This window comes from Anabas testudineus, chromosome 16 (assembly GCF_900324465.2).
Source record: "Anabas testudineus chromosome 16, fAnaTes1.2, whole genome shotgun sequence".
NCBI classification, from domain to species: Eukaryota; Metazoa; Chordata; class Actinopteri; order Anabantiformes; family Anabantidae; genus Anabas; species Anabas testudineus.
The window spans coordinates 14,609,519-14,629,895 of NC_046625.1; the positions used below are offsets into that span (position 1 = coordinate 14,609,519).

Here is a 20,377-nt window from a genome sequence, read left to right on the forward strand (position 1 = left end):
TATGTAGGTATGTATGTAATGTAAGCATTACATCATTAAAGAACCTACATAACAACAAAAGTAGTCATTTAGCTGTGAAGTTTCCATAAAGCAGATGAAAGGGCTGTTAAAGTTGAAAATGGGTTTGCATATCATGAGTCCAAGTTGTTGGCCATTAATACCATTTTCTAAATAAGGGTTCTGAATAAAGTACAGTATTAATTTTTGTTTTTCCCCACAGAGACTTCAGCTACTGCCAAGACCAAAACCAAGTGCCAGTTATCCACAGCTAGAAAAACCCTCTCATTGTGCACATTGGGAACTTTTGGGCATTTTAGCTTATTAAAAAAAACTGCCAGCAGTGCAAATTCTTTCTCAGGAAGCAAATACATATAATATAATATATTTGTATTGTTGGCAATTTAATTCTGACTCTTAAAGTGCAAGCTAAGTCACTCCATTAAATGAGTTTAAGGAAAATCACTCTAACCTGATTAATCACTTAGGTTCTGCATCAAACTGAGAGTAAAACCTTTATAAAATGCAGCCTCTTCTATACAAACCAGTCAGTCTGCCGAAAGTTAGTTTGATGTTTATATAACTGATACATGTTTTAATTTTAATCTGACAAACACATCCACTTACTGCTTCGTAGACAGCCCATTAATATATTATTCCTTCTTTCCTCAAAGCTTCCCTCTGACTTTCTCGTTTCCTAAATGATGCCTAAACTGATTTTTTTTTTTTAATTTACATGGTCCTAAAGAGTCACCGGCAGGGCACCTTAATGCAAAACCAATTCTGAGATCAGGGACAAGCCATGTTATCCTAGAACCATGTGTCCACTCAACCTGAGTGGACACCACTCAGGCCGAGTTAGGTATGCTGACTGAACAACTATGTTGAGTGCACATACAGGTCATGGCAGCTTGCCATGCCTTGTAATGCCACTTAAAGTTATTATGATCAATTTGCATACTGTACAGTCTTGTCATGCATAATACTCAATATGCTATTATTTAAAGCTCTGTATGACACTGCTTTAGTTTAAGTATGATATTGGAGTCAGTCCCTCTGAGCTAACATTACAAGGTCTGTTGACTTTACATGTTTAGCATTGTGTACACAGTCAGGCCTCATGGAACATTATGTGCAGTTCTTTTGCATTTTGTATCATGGTGTCGGCTGCCAATGCGGCCCATAGCAGCTACGCTACTAAACCACCTAATCCATCAACATTTGGCATTTAAGTCTTGTGTTCTGCAGTGTGTTGACTTTAAATGACAGAATAACTTAAACAGTACTGTGTGTTCATCCCCGGCCATTTTCTCAAATACATCTCATCTTTGGTTCTATTTTTTTCTCAACTTCTAGTTTAAATCTGAAGATTATGGGGACACTCTGGGAGCAGGTTTAATGTGAATATAATTCTTCTTTTAACATGTGGGCCGGCACCAGAGATGGTTTAATGAACCACATCTAACAGGAGAAACACAGTGCAGGCAAAAAAAACACTGAAGGCTTTTAGCAGAGTGGAGGCTGCACCTGAGTTAGGTTTCATTTAGTTTAATTTCATTTATTAGGATCCTAATTTAGCATCATTAAAGCATTCGCTGTTGTTCCTGGAAACTAAGGGCTTTCCACTAATTTTATGCATCCTATGAAATAGTTTGTCTCCACTGATCTGTATAAACAATAAACATACTGATGTGTTGTCCATACACTGCCATTATAAGTTAAAATTATACGGTACACAGTGGATAGAGATGACCTATACAACAACAGGCCTAGTTATCTTATTTTTCCTAAAAGCAACTGTTTACATTTAGGGAAACATTTTTACTTATCTTACTTAATTAACTTGTTGCTGGGGGTCAGATGATTGTGCAGTATGAATCTGGAGCCAGCGATCTAATATGTTAGCAGAGCAGAAGCAAAGGAAATTAGCTGTCTATACTCTGTCCAAAGGTACACAAATACTCCTAGTATCACCACTTAAGCTCAGATATTAATGCACTATATGTTGTTTATTTCATATATTATACTACTTTGCCATCGTATGTCTTAAGTGGTATCAGGGTCTTCATGTAAGTCTCGACAAGAAGGTGAATAAAAGTATTTGCCAAAATCTCAAACTGTTCCTTTACTGCTGTAATGACCAGGAAGTCATAATTATCTCTTTACTGACTCCCTATTTCTTGTGAGAAATACCCAGTCAGAGGTTAAGTTGACACAGTTTTAGTGTATTATTCGTTCATTGACAGAGTAGCAAAGAGCACTGGTTCTTCTGTCCTGCTTGGACTAATTTACTCTAATTCAGGCTTGTTAAAGTTGTGCAGGATGCTGCAAACATTCATTCTTTTTATTTGATTGTCCATAATTTCATTTCATTCCTTAAATCTTCTGAGCATTTTCATAAATCTGATATGTTTCCGTCTGTATCACACTTTTCATTCAAAGTGCGGTGATAGTGAAGTTCATTTCTACAAGTACATGGTCTCACAAATGTACCACAGAAAGCCTGTTTATTTATTAGTTTTTAACAGATTTTACATGGTTTGAGTTTTCAGGTGACCGTTTTCGTGTGTACAGTAAGTGACAGAATTTAGCAGTACAGAGAGAGCGAGAAAGTGTCAGCAGTTTTGTTCGGTGCATGTGTGTACGTGTCTGTTTTTGTTTGTTTGAGCGTGTCATCTGGTTAATTAATGTAATCAGTTGATACTGACTATTCAGAAAGACACACATAATTGAATAAAACTGTGAAACACAAGTTCACTTGAGATATATTTGTTCTTGCTAGTTACTAGAAGCAGTGTGAAATTGCAAAACACATTTTTCAAGTCCTTAAAACCCAACTTCCATTTATTATCAGTGAAGTCTTGATAAAATTACCCTGTCGTCGTACTTATCTGATCTGTAGTTTGGTGTATGAGACTCTAGGAATAATGTTTTTTAATTTAGGTTTCTGATTCACTCTCAGTGCCTCCACTTATGTGGCTGAAATGCTAATCCTGGCAGTGTTACAGTGCAGAGTTTGTGCATTTCCACTCTACAGATTACAGGGTGGACAAGTGGGTGGAGCTGCTGGTTTGGAAGATTTTTCCTCTTTCCCACTTTTCACACAATAACTGTATTTTGCTAAACACTAAAACAGTCTCTGAGATAATTTGATGGTACTATGGGGGGTTATGTTACTGTGTGACTATCAGTTTACTATCAGTTATAAATGTGTAAAATATGTATGTCAGCAAAATAAGTGGTCTAGATGCAGTCAACAATAACTAATGCACTGGACATGCTAAATTGATTTCCTGTTGCTGTATTCACACACATTTTCTAAAACGTTATTATTATTATAAAGGTGATTTCTAAAAACTTTATTTAGGATGATGAACACAGAGAACAGCCTCTTACAGACGAGGGAGGAGGAGGGCGGGACATTTGAGCGGACATTGGTGGCCTCCGAGTTCATCGACTGGCTGTTACAGGAGGGGGAGATGGCAACCAGGGAGGAGGCAGAGCAACTGGCACGGAGGCTCCTTGAACATGGCATCATTCAACACGGTGAGGAAGATGGGGGACTGCTGTTCTTACTGTCTGCAACTTGCTTACTGATATGTTGTGTCTTTAGTATCAAGCATCACAGCAAAAGTCTTAAAAAAATAAAAGGTTGACTCCTTCTAAAATGGTAAACTAGGAACTTAAAAAGTCCACTCTTAAAAATAATTTTGGCTCAGTTTGGTCCCACGTCATATCTCACACAGACTGGGATTATACACTGCTACTTTAGATCAAATCTGAAGGTGGTCCAACAACATATTAGCCTTTGACTTTTTTTGGGACGGGCAGTGTATTTTTCAAGGCTTCATTCTCTGGGTTCCCTGGTCTGACCTGACGTGCAAGGCTATATTCAATACTGAGTAGAGATACAGTGTGTTGCGGAATTATAAACGTGACTAAAATGTGACCTGAATGTCATGGGCTCCATGAGGTCAGCCAGTTCTTCTGGCAGCAGGTCAGAAAAAGCACTATCGTGTTATCTGTGATTAAGTATACACACTGGTTTTATGTGATTGGGTCACCTTATAGTCTTAGTACAGGTGAAAGAGGTACTCAGACCCTTTACTTAATGGTAATTTACCTTAATTATAGTACCTGGGTAAATGCACTTTAGTATAATTATGTAGATAAAAAAATTCATACAACAGCTGCTACATTAGATGGGAGGAACAAAACACGTCTGTTAATTCAGGATTTTTCCTTCTTTCAGTTAATCCTGAAATGTAGAAATGTAAAAAGATTTTTACTGTTATTATTATTGGTCCAGTGTGAACAAACAGAGTAATTTGAAAACTGTGTCTTGACATGGTTTTCTGCATCAGTACATTTTTTTTGAATAGCTTATTGGGGTTGATGAAGGGAAACTGAAAAGCAAGGCGCTGTTGTCATTTATTTTAGAAGAGCAATAGAGCTTCTGCTTTGTGTTCATTGTAATCAAACCCACTACTCTGTGGTGTAAATGTGTACAGCTGTTTCAATACTGTGGTTGTCAGCTCTGATAGTCCAGAAACTCGTTGCGGTCTTTTCAGTAAAAAATACTGCACCAAACATTTCCAACTCAAAACTATACAATAGATTGCGTGTATGTATTTAAATTAACAATGGACCTGGATCCTGATTCAGCTGGGTCACCATTAGACATGAAAATCTGATTTGACGCTGGCGTCTGTGACTTGCACCCGTATCTGATTAAATTAGACTATGTATTACTGTGGAGAAGTCACACAACCCTAAGGCTGGAGCTTTTCCTCTTTTATTTAAACACAGTATTCAGTTTTACCATATAATAGCTAGCAGTTGCACATGTTACATATTCATTTGTCTTTAAATTTTAGTCTAGCGATACACAAAGAACACAGCAATTTTCTAGAAATACAAATTGAGGCATTGAACAAGGCTTTGCATTTGGAACTACCCATGAGAATACCACTGCTGGACATGATTTTCCATCTTCAACACAAGTAACTCTGTGTGTTGTCCCTCAGTTAAAGTAACCCAGAGCTTCAGATGCTTCCTGCTGGCCTCACAAAGACTGTATCCCTATGGAAACCGCACTAGTTTTATATAGAGGAGACTGTATGAGGACTTTGCACTGAACATATTGCTGTACGCCCTTTTGTTACAGTAGGGAGAGTAATTTAAATAATTAAGTTTGGTAGATAATCTGTTTACAGGTCCTCAGCTATCGTTAGAAACACGTTATTCAGAGAGCAGAGAATGAGATAAGTGGATAGTCTACATTCCTGCTCTCTGTTCTGCAGCGAAGAGGTCGTGCATTCATACGTTTGGTGTTATAAACAGCAGTCTGGATGGGTCTGCATTGTGTTGGGTCAGTGTGTTTGCTGGTGCAACATAATGGCAGATGTTTTTCTATGCTATGCTTCCGAACGCCACGCAAACAGACAGCTTTAAATGTTACACACAGTCAAATAATAATAATAAATAAATATTTCAGTGTGTGTGTGTGTATATATATATATATATATATATATATATATATATATATATATATATATATATATGAATCACTCTTCCAACAGCAGCCTGTAAATCTTAAACTATGGCTGTTTCTGGCACAAGATGTTGATGAACAGGATTTTAGTTTTACATATATGTCTTCATATGTCAACAGTCAGACCATTTTATCTTTCTGTATTCAGAAATTCTGTTTTTATTGTCTTTCAATAATTTATTTAAATTAATTTCCTGGAATTCAGGAAATATTTAACAATAAAACAGGGACAGAGAAATTTTAGTCTGACATTGACAAGATTATTATTTAAAACAAAGCTGAACCGTGGTAACTGTTCGGTTCAACGGGTTTTATGGTGGCTGAGGTCAACGCTCTGTTCAGTGAGTTTGTTTGTTTAGTGCTGCTCACTCGAGTTTAGAGTTTTCCAGGTTCAGCAGCTGAGAGCACTTCAGGTGAGTAACATGAACCTGGCAGGTTTTTGTGTAGAAAAAAAACAATTATACATTTACTGAGCCGTGTGTGAGAGCGTGGGACAATAGATGACCACCATGTAACACATTAACCACAGCGTGATTATTCTTCTCTTCTCTGGGTTAATGACAGAACCTTTAACATCACTTTGAATGAATCTTGTGGTTTATAAACAGACCAAAGATTTAGTTTTTAGATCTGAAGCCAGTGAAAATGTTGGAAATTCTTGATTTTCTTATCTGCTACTGTTTCCTTTATTTATTCTTCCCATGTCCGTTTTTCTTTATCACCAGTCACCAACAAGCATCACTTTGTTGATGGGCCCCTCCTCTACCAGTTCAGGATGAATTTCCGGCGGCGGCGGCGGCTTATTGAACTTCTTCACGAGCGCGGCCGCTGCATCCCAGAGAGCCACGACAGCCCCTTCTGTCTCCGCAAACAGAACTCAGATGGAGGCAACACCAGCTTCCTTTCAGGTAGAAACGGTACCACACACTCCTGTGCCTGTGTGTAATATCATGTTCAACCTTTTTACATATCGTACTGTAATAACCCAGACAGGCACAGGAGTTGATATGAACCTGACAGAAACATCTCATCTGTCAACAGTGTCTATTGGGATCATTTCAGAAGCAAAAGATATTAAACATGATGTAATTCCACCTCTTCACAGGAAGGGACTTTGCTACTTTTCTTTGACACTTTCAAAACTTTTTATGTGTTGTGTATATAATCTTCTCCTCTCTTTGTTCTTATTATATCGTACAAATATTTCTCTTAGTTTTTGGATTCCATCTTCCAGTCAAAACCCTAGTGTCAAATTTACCCCTTTTCCTTATCTTCTATTGGCACACACACGATAAGTGGTGTCCTTGGTTGTATCTGGCATACAAAGATAATAGAGTACAGCTATTTGAGTTGCTAAGCAGAAGAACATGTAGCAAAACGCTAAGTCGGATGAAGTCAAGCTTCGATGAATATAAAATAAAAAGGAAAAGCACACAAACATTCCTTTTATTATGGCAATGGCAGTGTGTCTGGTCATGATTCTTTCCAGCTCCTAAATGCACAACACAGAATCCAGTTGTTTGCCTTTGGACAAACTGTGCTTTTGGCACTGAAGCATTTGTTTAATTTTTAGTACTACTGGGGCATTCAAGTTCATGGTTCCTGTGGGAAATGTGCATGTCGCACACAAGTGGCAGTACGTGCTTGTATTTGGGTAGAGTGAGATCCCAGAGGAAGATCTTTGACTTAACTGAACTTGGTGAGCACCCAAGAAAAACAGAAAGCAACGGGTGAAATGTTGAAATTACTTGAAAACATTTCAACAAATATGGTATTTAACACAAATTGTGGTGATTTTCATATCAATGTACTGTGTTTTTATTACTACTGCAGTCAAAATCAGCTGGATAGTGTAGTTGTAAGATCACTGGCCTCCTTCCAGTAGGGGTCCTTAGCCAAGAGCTCCTTACGCTCGACCGGCCTTTTCCTTGTATCTTGTAAGTTGCTTTGGATAAAATCATCTCCCAAATGACTAAATGTAAAATCCCTATTATACTTGGATGTCAACAGGATAAGGTTGTTAAAGAGTATAAAAATCCAGCCCTCTGTGTTTCAGCTTTCTCATTGTACGGTACATCTCTCTTTGTCGCTGTCTGTTTCAGTGAGTCCCACTAAAGAGATAAAGGTGGTGACCGGAGTTCGTCGGAGCAGCATGAGCAGCAGCTGTGGCAGCAGCGGTTATTACAGCAGCAGCCCCACACTCAGCAGCAGTCCACCTGTCCTTTGCAACCCCAAGTCTGGTACGATGACGTGGGCACACATGCTTTGAGTTGAATTTGTGAAGGGCGTCACTGTGCAGCTCTTAACAAGAAAGTAAAAGGTAGCTCCTTCAGTCTGAGGAATGTTTGTAGGAGACCTCACATTTATCCTCTGGGGTGGTTTCACTTCTCACCTGACCTGAATAGTCTTGTTAAGTGGACTGTAAAACTGGGAGGTGAGGAGTTGTATTAGTCACAACATTTCCAACCTTCCCTTCCCTCATTAAATAGTGTTGTTAACTTGGCCTTCCTGGTGGACATGTGAAGAGGTGTTTATTTTCCTGGAGACGCATGAAAGGGCACCGTGATAAATTGTGTCTAAGGTCTCCACCACTGTTGGATGTTATTGGCTTCCCTCACGCCCTTCTCGTACGCGTCTCTTAGGTGAAGTAGTTGATACATACGGATTAATTAATGCCTCCTGAATATAGCCTAGTGAAGCCTAGTTAATTTCCTCATTTAAGTTCCTAATTTGACTTTGTATGGTACATTTTAGAACATTAGAACACTAGATAGCATTTATTAGAGATGCTTAACAGAATAATAAACTGAATTAGCTCATGTTAACCACACACAAAGACAGTGCTACTTGCTTATACTAAGAGATAGTCCTACATATCATTTGGAGATCAGCTGCTTTAACTTATGAATGGAAATTTGAATGAAGAAGTAACACCCTGGAGCTGTGTGTGTGTGTGTGTGTTCCACACTGTGCCTTTACTGCTGTGAGGTTTCCTTTGATGTGTCTAATCTAAGAGTCTTTGACAAGTGTGTCTTTGTACCAGCGGAGCCCCCTCAACATGAGCACTCACATACCATAGACAATGAAAAGGAAAAGGAAGTGGCGCCCACACACACATAAGGTGTATTTCCCCTGTGTTTTACATTAACCTTAGTAATTGTGTGTATCAGAGATCACACACACAGATCAAAGATAATGTGAAATTTCATTCCAGGTAGACTGTACAGAACGTTCCAAGTGGAGCTTTTATCAAAGTAATGTCATTTCTGGTATTTAATTATGAAACCACACAGGTAAAAAAACAAAACAACTCATACTTAAACTCATAAACTCATTTCATATCTGCTGCCCGCTGATATGAAATAGAAGTGGCAGATGATGAGGTATTAAAAATAAGATGTCCCGATCAGATCGGGATTTCTGCAGAGAAATTATAAAAAATGCCCAGATCATGATTAGGAAGATAGCAGCTCTCTCTCGTTTTTTTTTTTTTTTTTTTTTTTTTCAGACTAGAATAAAGTGCAACACAGACCTCGCTGTACCACACAGTGCACACAAACCACCAGCTTTATAAAAATGCTCTCGGGTCTGTGTGAAGAAGCAAATGCAGTTTAAGTCACTGTAGAACTGAAAGGTTCATTCAACATACATCGTCACACTTGTGGTGTTGTTTGTCTGTGTGAACTAATAGACTTTAAGATTAGCAAAGGACATACTAAAGAGCTGGTGAAGTGTATATGCATGCACATGACTTTTAAAGCAGTGCATCTGCTTGGTCCTAGATTATAATTCTCTCTTTATAAATTAGTAAAACTGAAACTACAAAAATAAAAAAAGGAACTGAGATCTGCACGAACATTGCATTAATCTGCTGTTTCATAGCACCAATAGTTGCATGCATTGTCTATCTGTAAACCATACAGATATGGGACAGTGATAACTCAAGCACCAAACCACCGAAAAGGAAGTAATGACACAGGAGATTTATTTATTTTTTTTACTTGAAAAGATTTATTATGAACAGAATATATAACTGTCGATATTTTGTATGATCTCTTGTGAATCCTAATTTCTACATCTTCCCATTTTAAATTAATTGAATTAAACACATGGATTTAAAAAGATGAATTTAAATCAACTGAAGTGAGCAAGAGAAGTTGGAAGGGAGAGGAGCTACTGTAAACTGTTTCAGGAAGCAGCAGGCCTCCAGGCCCTATTAGCATGTGACCAACATATTAGCAGTTTCTACACATGCATACGTCCACGTTTTTATACCAACTGTGTGAAGTCTTTGTGTTTCAGCTGTCCTGTAACTGTACTGTATGTAACTGTGTGTAGGTCGCTATGTCTGACTGTGATGGGAGCAAGTAACATTTTGTGTTTCTCTCAAAAAGTTCTGAAGAGACAAGTGAGTCCAGAGGAGCTGCAGACACCGGGAGGACCGTTTATAAAGAAGACATTCACAGTATGACACACACACACACACACACACACACACATACTCTTCTAACAAAGAGTACTTCAGCACAGATGCTGTCATGCATACTCACATATTCACAGTCTCACATTCCCTCTCTCTCTCTCTCTCTCTCTCTTTCTCTCTCTTTCTCTCTCTCTCTGTGTGTCTCTCTCTCTCTCTCTCTCTCACACGCACACTCACATTGTACATGACACAGGCCTTTTGGGGTCACGTGCATTTGCAGCCAGATAGGGCATGTGCACAGACACACTCATCAGTTTCATTTAGCGCTTTGTCTCAGATGAGCATAACAGCCACAAACAAGCATCACACGAGGCAGGACAAACAATACAAAATGAATACAGTGATTAAAACATTAATGTACAGATTAGACTTTAGACTTCTGAGAAGAGTTTGTGGTGAAAACAATCTAAGAACTAAGGTTCACTTGTTAGCCGTAACCACACATCTATGTCAGATTCTAACTTTTAGATCAGATAAAACACTCAGCATGTGCATTATTGTATCATGTTATGTTTTCTTATTGTTTCGCAGATTGTAGGTGATGCTGTGGGCTGGGGCTTTGTGGTGCGAGGCAGCAAGCCCTGTCACATCCAGGCTGTGGATCCTGGTGGCCCTGCAGCTGCTGCGGGCATGAAGGTGAGGAGGAGAGATTTATGGAGACCTGAAAATACTTCTCTAGCTTGTAGTTACGTCCTCTGCAACAGCATGTCCATTTGTTGAAAAGCAGATAGAGGAGAGAGGACTGTAGGGATACTTCCTGTAGCTTCAGCCTGCATGAGGAGGGGGATGACTGGGACAGAGAGCAGTCTGTAAAAGCAGAAAACATGTTGTGGTGGGAAAGAAGTCAGGAAGGAGGAAAACAAGGTAACAGTGACTTTGCTGCCACAGCTGGCCTTACGGTATGTAAGCAGAGTGGCAGCAAAGAATCCTGGGAATGCAGAGCCAAGCAACTTTTAACCACAACATGGAGAGAGGGGAGAGATGAGAGACGAGGGGCTGAATGAAAGAAGCAACAGCCGCAGAGCTGGAGGACAAAATCCAGTCTCACCTATTAAGTACCTCGCAAAACACAAGCTCTTTAAAAAACATGTAAATACGTGTGCGGTGTTTTCGACCATGCTGCTTCTCCTCCGCTTCAAAATTACATTAAGTTCACTAAGTAAAGGAAATGATGTTGACTCGGAGCAGTGTCGGAGAAAAAAGATGAGGAGTGTGACGAGAGTGTGGACGATGAGGAAGGAGCCAGACTAAAAGCAGCTAAAAGTCTTGTCGTTGAAAGAGGAAACAGTCAGTGGAAATAATATCACTTCTGCTTTGGTCAATGTTAACTGTCATTTTTTTTTTTTTTTTTTTTACCATGGAAACATAAAGGAGTCCACCCTCATGAGGTGTGTGTGTGTTTAGGTCTGTCCACGTGACCTACATACGTAACATGAGGCCACACATGCACCAGTCTTTCTATAAATGTCTTATATGTCTTATTATGTCTTATTTCTTTAATGGGTAAATGTTATAATCACAAGGCCAAAACCAGAAAATGTGGTTAAGAGATATCAGGTTTTTACACAGTATCGTCATTGTTGATGACATCTATAGTGCTGAGATGTGTGTGTGTGTGTGTGTGTGTGTGCGGCGGCTTCACCGGTTCACTTGAAAAGAGGTTACTGTGCTTCCTGCGCAAGTTTAGTCTGCTTCCACCTCCCCTGAGGAGTTTTGTTGATGTGTACTTAGGCAGTAACACATAGTAGAAAGTATGAATCCTCTCGCCAAACACACACACACACACACTCTGTGCTTCGTCTCTGCCTGTCTGTGCCTTTTTTTTATTTTTTCCACCACACAGAGTCCTGGACGGATCCAAACACTTATGTAACTGTCCAATACATCACTCTTAGAACCACTTCTAATGCACTTTTACAAGGCAGCAAGCAGAGCGGCGGGGGTGTGTCTCACACTTTCTGTGCATTTGTACATCCTGTTCTGTGCTGCATGTTTGGTTTGTTGCAGTATGTCTACAGCATGGACAGAATCATCTCTTAATCTTAATTAAAATTGAGCAATTAGAGATTAGAGAAATTGACCCTTTTAGATCAAACTGGAATTGGATTATGTTGAGGAAGCACAAACATAAATTCAGCCAGTTATTGCTTTTTTCATTTCTTAAAGGTAACTTTAAACCCTGCGTCCTCCACTACCTAACTTTTTTTTGAATCCTCTATACATTACATTCAGCTAGCACGTGTTGTTCTCTCTTTCTACATCTTATGCCAGTTCCTGTCTCTTTCCTTTCTGTGTGAGAGAATAATTTTTAACCCTCTGAGTGCAAGGAGCCATTCAGTCCAGTTGGGCTCTAGCCAGGACTAACAACCTCGCAGCCTGAAAGGAGGGAAGCATCAGAAAAAAGGAGGGGGGGGGGGGGAGGTAAAAAAATAAGACGGTGGAACAGAGAGAGAACTTAAGCAGAGAAGAGGAGAGTGTTTCCAGAAGTGCATGAAGGAGACACGCTTTTGTGATATACGGCAGTCTGCAGAGGTTTAGATGTGATTACACTCTGAGTGAAATTCCTCTATGCTGTGCAGGATTAACAGTCTGGGCTTTTTCCTTTCCTCTATCACTCTTAATCTCTCCTTCTACTTATTCCTTGCACCTATTCATGCTCTCTTTTCCTGAAACCTTTGGCTGCATGGTATTGATTGTTTTTCCAGTTTCATATTTGCCATAAATTTACCTGAGGAACAGGCAGGGTTTAAATCTCCTGTTCGTCTAATATTTCCTGAGGACCAGTGAAACACATCTGTAAATGTTTATCTTCCGTCGTCACTCGCAGTCTACATCTGCACTTTGGTACTTTATATGCAAAAAAGTAACACAATAATTATGTGCTTTTGTTGCTTCTGATATGCATTATACATGTTTGCATTTTGGAAAACTTTTGGGTGCCTGTGTGTGTGTGTGTGTGTGTGTGTGTGCGCCTGCCTCTGTAGTAGCTTCCAAATAAACCAAACTGCAGGAGCAGCACTAACAACATCATGTTGCAAGATCAGCAGCTGTACGGCAGCTCTTACAACAGGTCATATTTCTATGTGGGCTGTTGAGTTGGAGCAGTAGTTAAGTAACGATAAGGGACGTGAGGTCTAGGCAGGGCGGGGGAGCTATTGGAGCTCGGCTGTCATGTTGTACCTGGTGCAGTTTAGCTGCAGTTAACACCGTGAGTGTTTACTGTTGGAGCTTTGACTATGTTGTAATTTCTTTTGTGTCATCCTGACACTTTCTCTATTAGCTTAAACTGCCTCTGTGATCAGGTGCAAGCATAAAAAATGATTCAAACATAAAAAAATACTCCACCAAATGTTCATTTTGACTTTGACAATAAAATCAGATTGAAAGTTGTTCTCTGAGGGAACCAGCTACTTAGTAACTAGCCATCTTATACTGATTATAGTACAGTGGATCCCAATGACAGCCCTATAATCATATGCAGCACTGATCTGCATGTTTATTACTGATGAATACATACATTTCATGTTGCGCAATCTCCTTCTTGTAACTCTGACTGGAGGAAACAGTTGACTTTTCTGAGCTTACTTAAATCGGTGAGTATTAAAGACATAGTATCTCTCCTCTTTCTGTCCCTCTTTTTCCAGGTGTGTCAGTTTGTGGTGTCAGTGAACGGACTGAACGTCCTCTCTCACGACTACAGGACCGTCAGCAACCTGATCCTGACTGGGCCCAGGACAATCGTCATGGAAGTGATGGAGGAGGTATAACTTTCAAAAGAGCGACAGGAGAAAGTAGAAGCGTAGTGCAAACCCCAGAGAAACGTGGACGACTTGAAATGCAGCTCACACTCTGTGTGTTCCACATTACTCGGACAAGGTGGAGGAATGAGAAACATCATGTACAAGTCAGCAACTTGATGCATGCAAAAACATGCAAGTCGTTTTTTTTTTTCCTATGAATTTAGAGTTTAACACACAAATGAGGGAAAGTGCAGGAGCCACCACTTCTGTAGATGGTGATCCAACTGCTTTGTTGTGCCCACATAAACCCTCAGTCTTGACGAAGATGCAGCAGACTTTGGAGCAGAAGAACCTGTATTTCCCTGTTTGTGATTGATTTTTCAACCTAAGCACCATCGTGAATCAGCTGCTGAACATGGGTGTTTAGTTAAAGCTGAATCAGTAACAATAAGGAAGAATATTTATTGCAGACACACTCGGTGACCTCTGCCCCAGTTTGTTTCCAACCATGGACTGATGCGCCTGACAGCTCAACACTGCCCTCTGCTGGACACGTAGAGCACCTCTACCTACCTAAGTCTCAAATCTTTGGTTCCAGTGTGTTTAATTGTCTTTCTTTATTCGGGAACCTAGTTGTTAAAATAGGAAAAAAAGGCAATTTTCTACACGTGTATGTGAAATCCTACTGGAAATTAAGCTGGGGATGTGTAGGTGTACAGTGTACAGTACAGTGCTAAACTGCCTGTGTTATTACATTAATACGCACAACGTCTGTAGAAAGTTAGAAAAGACTTTATGCACAAACAAGGTGAAGAAGCCCTGCTTTAAACTAAATGTTTTTTATGTTATTGTCCAAACTAAAACTGCTAAAGCACTGAAAACACACAGGATCATTTATGAAGAATTGTTTGAGAAATGATTTATTACCTTGGACTAGTGGGGTTTTTGTTGTTTTGTTTTAGATAACCTATAACCAACTGATAACTTAAACAAAAGATGGCACAAGGTGCATTATTTGTTAGCATTTAAGTGGAAAAAAAATGGCCTGAAAAAGTTAATCTCTCTGACTGTGTGTGTAGAATCAACAAAAATAACATTTAATATATAGTTTTAAAAAAACTTTTAATGGGTAGAAGGACTACCAGTATCTAAGCACTTCAAATATGAAACACTTGATATCTGACAAAAGCACTTAGGCTTTCTTACTTAGAATACAGATCTAACTTTTAATATGTACATGTACATACAGTATATATATACATATATAGAGAGAGCGAGAGTAGTGAATATATATGCGTTAAAACGTATATACGTTAAAAACCTTGTGATTAGACAATCTGACATCCTTCATTTAAAACTAATAAGAAAGACCCCCCCCCCACGCTTGCTCCCCACATTCTCTGCTCTTTTATTGCCTGTGTTAGTAAATTACAGTAATAGTTAGTCACATGTAATTAGCACAGCAAGCAGTAAATGCAGTGCAGTAAAGTCTAAACTCAGTGCAATGAAGGTTTTTTCAGGCAGATGAGGTTGTGGTGAGGGAACTAATAATAATGAGATGGTACAGAAAGTTTCTTTGTATTATTTTGTAGTAGAAGCGTCTTCTAGTGTCTTCATTAATTGTAATTTTATAAGACTATAACCTGAAGGGCTGAGCAGAGAGGGAGGAGCAGGGAGGGAGGAGCAGGGAGGGAGGACTGGGTGAACTGATTGTCAGTCTCATTCTTTCCCAACATGATTCTTAAAAGTTATAGTCATAGTCATATTGCAGCTTTAAAGAACATGGATTGAAAGTTGCAACAAGAAGCCTATGTGTGTGATTTGTTCTTTTAATAGCAGCAAATATTTACTTCACATTTTCAGATATAGAGCATTTTAATATGAAAGGGTCAATCACAAAAACACATCTGCTCACTTACTTCTAATAGTTTTGTAGCCGTGCAGATAGACGGGAAACCTTTGTGGTGATCACAGAGCTGTGAACAATTAACATGTGGTAGAACGTTTTTATTGAAACTGCTCCTGCCCCTTCAGAACAGTCCTGTGAGAACCACAAACTAAAATGAATTCATCTCCAGTGCACTGGAGTGGCAGGAGAGAACCTGTTCACACTAACCCGGGACTATCTGATTGGTTTGATGAAACTATGTCAGTAATTGTGTCAGCAAGTGCTGTTTTTTTTTCTTTAGATGACCCTAAGAAGAAGATCTCACCTTGAATGAGCTAAAGCTAACTGAGACTCCTAAACAGCATCAGAGTTAACTGTATATTTGTAGACTGTGCCATCATGTGCTTAGACACACAAACATGAAAAGTTCCTATTTGAAACTATATAATATTAATAATAAGGGATAAGTGATACTCATAGTCCTCATACAGTGTGTGTCTGTAATCCATGGTTGAATTCTGAGTAAGCACCTGTTTATCTCTGTATTTTAGACAGAACATCACTGCCTGCTTCATTGGACATAAAGTTTATTTAGGTATATGCTCAATTGTTACTAAGTGCAGTAAACTAAGGGTTTTCTACGACATATATTCAGGAAACTTCCATTTTGCCAAACAGCGTAATTAACACACACCGTATTCGGTCACAGTAAACTGCCTCCGTGTGTGTGAAGTGAAGTATCCTGTGGGTGTTCCATTGCTTTTTTTCCCCGCCAGTGCGCTTCGATGCTGTAAGCAGTGAAATGCATGATCCCTGTAAATCTGTCCTTTCATAGCCTTAGCTTATAATCTGTGGACTTGTAGAAGCGAGTTATCTGTTTCGGGCCCTCAGCAGCCTTTGTTTCCACCTGATTTCTTTCCTGCTCTCACCAGGAGAAAAATAACTAGGAATGCGAAAGACAGCGGTGAAGTTGTTGGGTTGGCTAAACATTTATGACATTTTGTTTCTGATGTCAAAACAGTCCGCCTGTGTTGTCACGCCATGTTTTTGACACGTCAGGGTTTACTTTAATTAAAAACCCACCGAGCCTCAATTAGCCGACTCAGTATTTCTTCTCGTGTAACTGTTTGGAAAGTGTTCAGGTTCTGATGAGGATGATGGAAGTGTTACCTGTTTGTCTGAAGGCGATGTGTAAAGTTTGTGGTCAGAGGAGAGTTATGGGAAATACAAATATGCAGACGTACGTGTCAGACTGTCCAGAAGTGTCTTGAAGTTCTGTGTGGTCATATTTGACTGAAACAGGTTTACTGTTCACAACAATACACCAGAAAGTACTTCAGCCTTAAGACCTCATTTAACTGCTAATCACAGTTGGTCATCATCGAATCGCTGTTTCATATCACAGATCTTTGTATAGTACTACTGAGTGAGTACTCTGAGTACTACTGAGTAATAGTAATAGTACTGTACCGTGTGATCATGCTTCCGTTCTATTGACAGTCATTGTTTTTATAGACATCAACATTGGTTTCAAAAGCAATGCTCTGACTAAATGTGTTTCTTCTACACTGTGCTGTCATGTTTCCACTTCAGCTTTAATGAGTCATGTGACTAAAGGCATTCTTTGCTCTGTGTTCGCCTCATGAGGCCGGACTGAGGGAGGACCCAGATATTTTCCGCAGGTACAGCTGTGCATTTACTTCCTCTGCTCTCAGAGTTTGAATGTTTGAAGAGGTTTGAAGAAAATATATAAGCTCACACAATCTGTTTCTGACAAAGCAGCTAAAGCTCATACTGATGTTCTAATGTATTAAACAGCGACGTGTTTAATAAATAACTGATTTGATCTGATCTCTCTTTGTGGTTTTATCTTCCGGTCTGTTGGAGTCTGTACATTTAATAACTAACACGGTTATTAAATAACAGTCCCCTGGACTGAAACTCAAACCCAACCTGTCAAACTTTACCTGGGGAATGTTGTCCAGTGGTACTAGGATGCTAGAAGATTTTGTGAATAAAAAATCCAAACAAATATACATATTTAATGTCTGAAATTAACTCAACACCACATTTGTGAAGATGTCCCTCCCTCTTAAAACCCTCGCGTCACCACTATTCTTCTTTTCTTTGCTGTACTACCATGCAGCTACCAGCAGGAGGCAGTGTTATACTGCACCAGTGTCTTAAATATTTTATCTAGACTTCTTTCTTCTGAGGACTTTTGGTGTTTCAGTGAGTGACAGTAAAGACTGTAGAACTTTTTGTTTTGTTTTGTTTTGTTTTATCAGGCATTTTTATGCATCTTTGATGATGTCAGCATAGCACAGCTGGATGGTCTTTTAGACTGTCACACCTCTCTGCAGGTTTCCTCTGACGTTCCTGATCTTTGACAGTCACGTCTGATCATTTTAAACATTATAACAGACTATAAGGAATAGTTATGGGATATTTGAGGTATGACTTTGAGAAGGGGAAGCAAAATTTCAAACTAACGGTGGATTCCGGTTGACTTACTCTCCAGGAAGTGGACAGGCATGCAGGACGCCTTTTTCTATTTGTTTTCCATCCTTTTATCTTTCAGAAACATGCCTTATCAGATGAGACCATCACTACCTTTCATCCACCTATTCGTCCACTTATTTATCTGTCCTTGCATCCATACAATCATTGATTAGCTCAGCGACCAACCTTGACCATTTATCTATCCGTCCAATCTGCCCATACATACACACAGGATATTGGAAAGTGTAACAAACGCAGACAAAGAGACAAACAAATGGCTAGAGGTGTTTGCTTGAGGCGCCTATTTAACAGAAAGACATGAGAGTTCAGCGTTTGAACCTCAAGTGAATCAGCTCATGGAGAAACGTCTGCCAGCGAGAAGGAACAGGCGATGCTGTTCCAGTTTTTAGTGACAGTTTAAATTCATTTAGTTGTCTGTGTTCGAACAAATCAGAGTTGAACTGTGTGTTTTCCCACTGAGTGAGGTGCATTTTAATAGCAAGTCTTGTTCTATTCATGGGCCCACAGAGAGTAATGTGTTGACACGACAAACTGTTGCTTGGTCAAACAGAATCGCAGCCAAAGTTGGGCCAACACACAAAGAACGTACCTGGTTGTTTGGTTCTGCCTTAATTAAACAAAGATTATCAATCTTATTACATGTGGGCAAAGAAAAGGAAAAGAATTTATGTGGATGGAGACACAGGGTTAGTTCTTACTCAGATTGATGGACTGAATGCATTTAAGACATGATTACAGTGTTTTCTATTGAATTGTCTCCTGTCCTCCACGTCCCTCCCCACAGACGAGGAGCTCAGGACAAGTCACAGCAAGTAGGAATGTTAGCCACCAGCCCAGCGCTTCTTGGACTCTGGTTACCATCTCTGTGGATTTGGCTTGCTGATCTGGCAAGAAGTTACCTTTTGTTTAAGTGAATTTCCTTTTAAAGACACTAAATATTAGGATATGTTTAAAACACTGACTGTTGCTTTATTAAATGTGCTATGTTGGATTATTCTGCAGATCCATGTGCAACATGGAACTGGAAAGGTAAAAGCCAGTCTAACAATCCGCCATACCAGCTGCTCAGTGAAGCTGTCAGGGCGGTCACTGGAAACAAGGATGTCCCAGTGTGGGCGACAGGCTCTTAGAGATGTAGAAATGTGAAAAGTAAATTGTAATATATTGATAGATGAAGGTAAAAACCCACAATTTTTCTTGTTTGAAATGAACAAAGGTGCTTTTTTAATGACAAATTGTCCACTTGTTCTGATTTTCTGCCTCACTAAGCTAATACAAAGCTTTATTGTAACAAAAAGAAATATTAATACAACATTTGAAAATTAGTGCCAAACACAGGTTCACCTGAGGCTAACGGAAATGCCCCTAGTTTTTCATGTCATAAAACCAAAGCTGATTTTGGCGCTGACTGAACAAAAAAAAATAAAGTGATCACCAAGGTTATTACAATTTTTCCTGAGGGCATCTTTTCCTGAGGCGAATATGTGCACAGGATTTCATAGCAGGACATTTCACTTAAAAACACAAATGCAGGCCTCCTGGTGATGCTACAGGAAAAATCCAGGGATCGCTGTGGTACTGGAGGATTCATCCTCTGGGGAGCATTTCGGTTTGCACCAAAGTAGTGCACGAAAGGATCAGTGACGTGAGAAATGAGAAACGATCATTAGACAAACATATACTGTGCGTGTAAAAGATCTTTGGACATGACCTTTAACAGCTGTTTGTTCCCTTTAAAACAGATGATAGTATTTTCTTGAGTAAATCACCTCTATCCACGTGTCCCACCACGATGATTTGTATAAGGTACCTTGACCTTAAGAGCTGTCAGGCTGGTAGCAGTCTGGGAACAGCAGGCCTGCTAACAGATGACAAGACGTCTAATAACTGGGACTAGTCGGACTAATCAGTGGGCTACAGACCCTTCAGTCCAGTGCTGCCCTCATATTAACCTGCTGCTTGTTATTAACACAGAGCTCAAGAGCAGAGAGTGTGTGTCCAACTGAGTGGGTTCAGTGTGTACACCCGTGTTTGTGTCAACTCTATATGAACTTATCCAGGGCTTTAGCTTGAACCTATAAGCCAAACAAACCATGTGTCTTCATTGTGAGTGTGTGTGTGTGTGTGTGTGTGTGTGTGTGTGTGTGTGTGTGTGGATGACACGTTGATCCAGTTTGCCATTCACTGTGGCA

The 20,377-nt window shown here is 39.5% G+C and overlaps 1 protein-coding gene across 2 annotated transcripts in view; it reads left to right on the top strand.

Annotated features, from left to right (window-relative positions):
• Nucleotides 1-17,513, top strand: part of deptor (DEP domain containing MTOR-interacting protein) — a 24,703-nt gene extending 7,190 nt beyond the window's left edge. For both annotated transcript variants that reach the window (XM_026370394.1, XM_026370395.1), the window contains exons 5-10: nucleotides 3,365-3,543; nucleotides 6,277-6,459; nucleotides 7,654-7,791; nucleotides 9,946-10,016; nucleotides 10,566-10,670; nucleotides 13,679-17,513. In XM_026370394.1, coding sequence (XP_026226179.1) covers nucleotides 3,365-3,543; nucleotides 6,277-6,459; nucleotides 7,654-7,791; nucleotides 9,946-10,016; nucleotides 10,566-10,670; nucleotides 13,679-13,801 — 799 coding nt within the window. In that variant the 3' untranslated portion in view covers nucleotides 13,802-17,513. The remainder of the gene's footprint in view (nucleotides 1-3,364; nucleotides 3,544-6,276; nucleotides 6,460-7,653; nucleotides 7,792-9,945; nucleotides 10,017-10,565; nucleotides 10,671-13,678) is intronic.
• The last annotated feature ends 2,864 nt before the right edge of the window (nucleotides 17,514-20,377 follow it).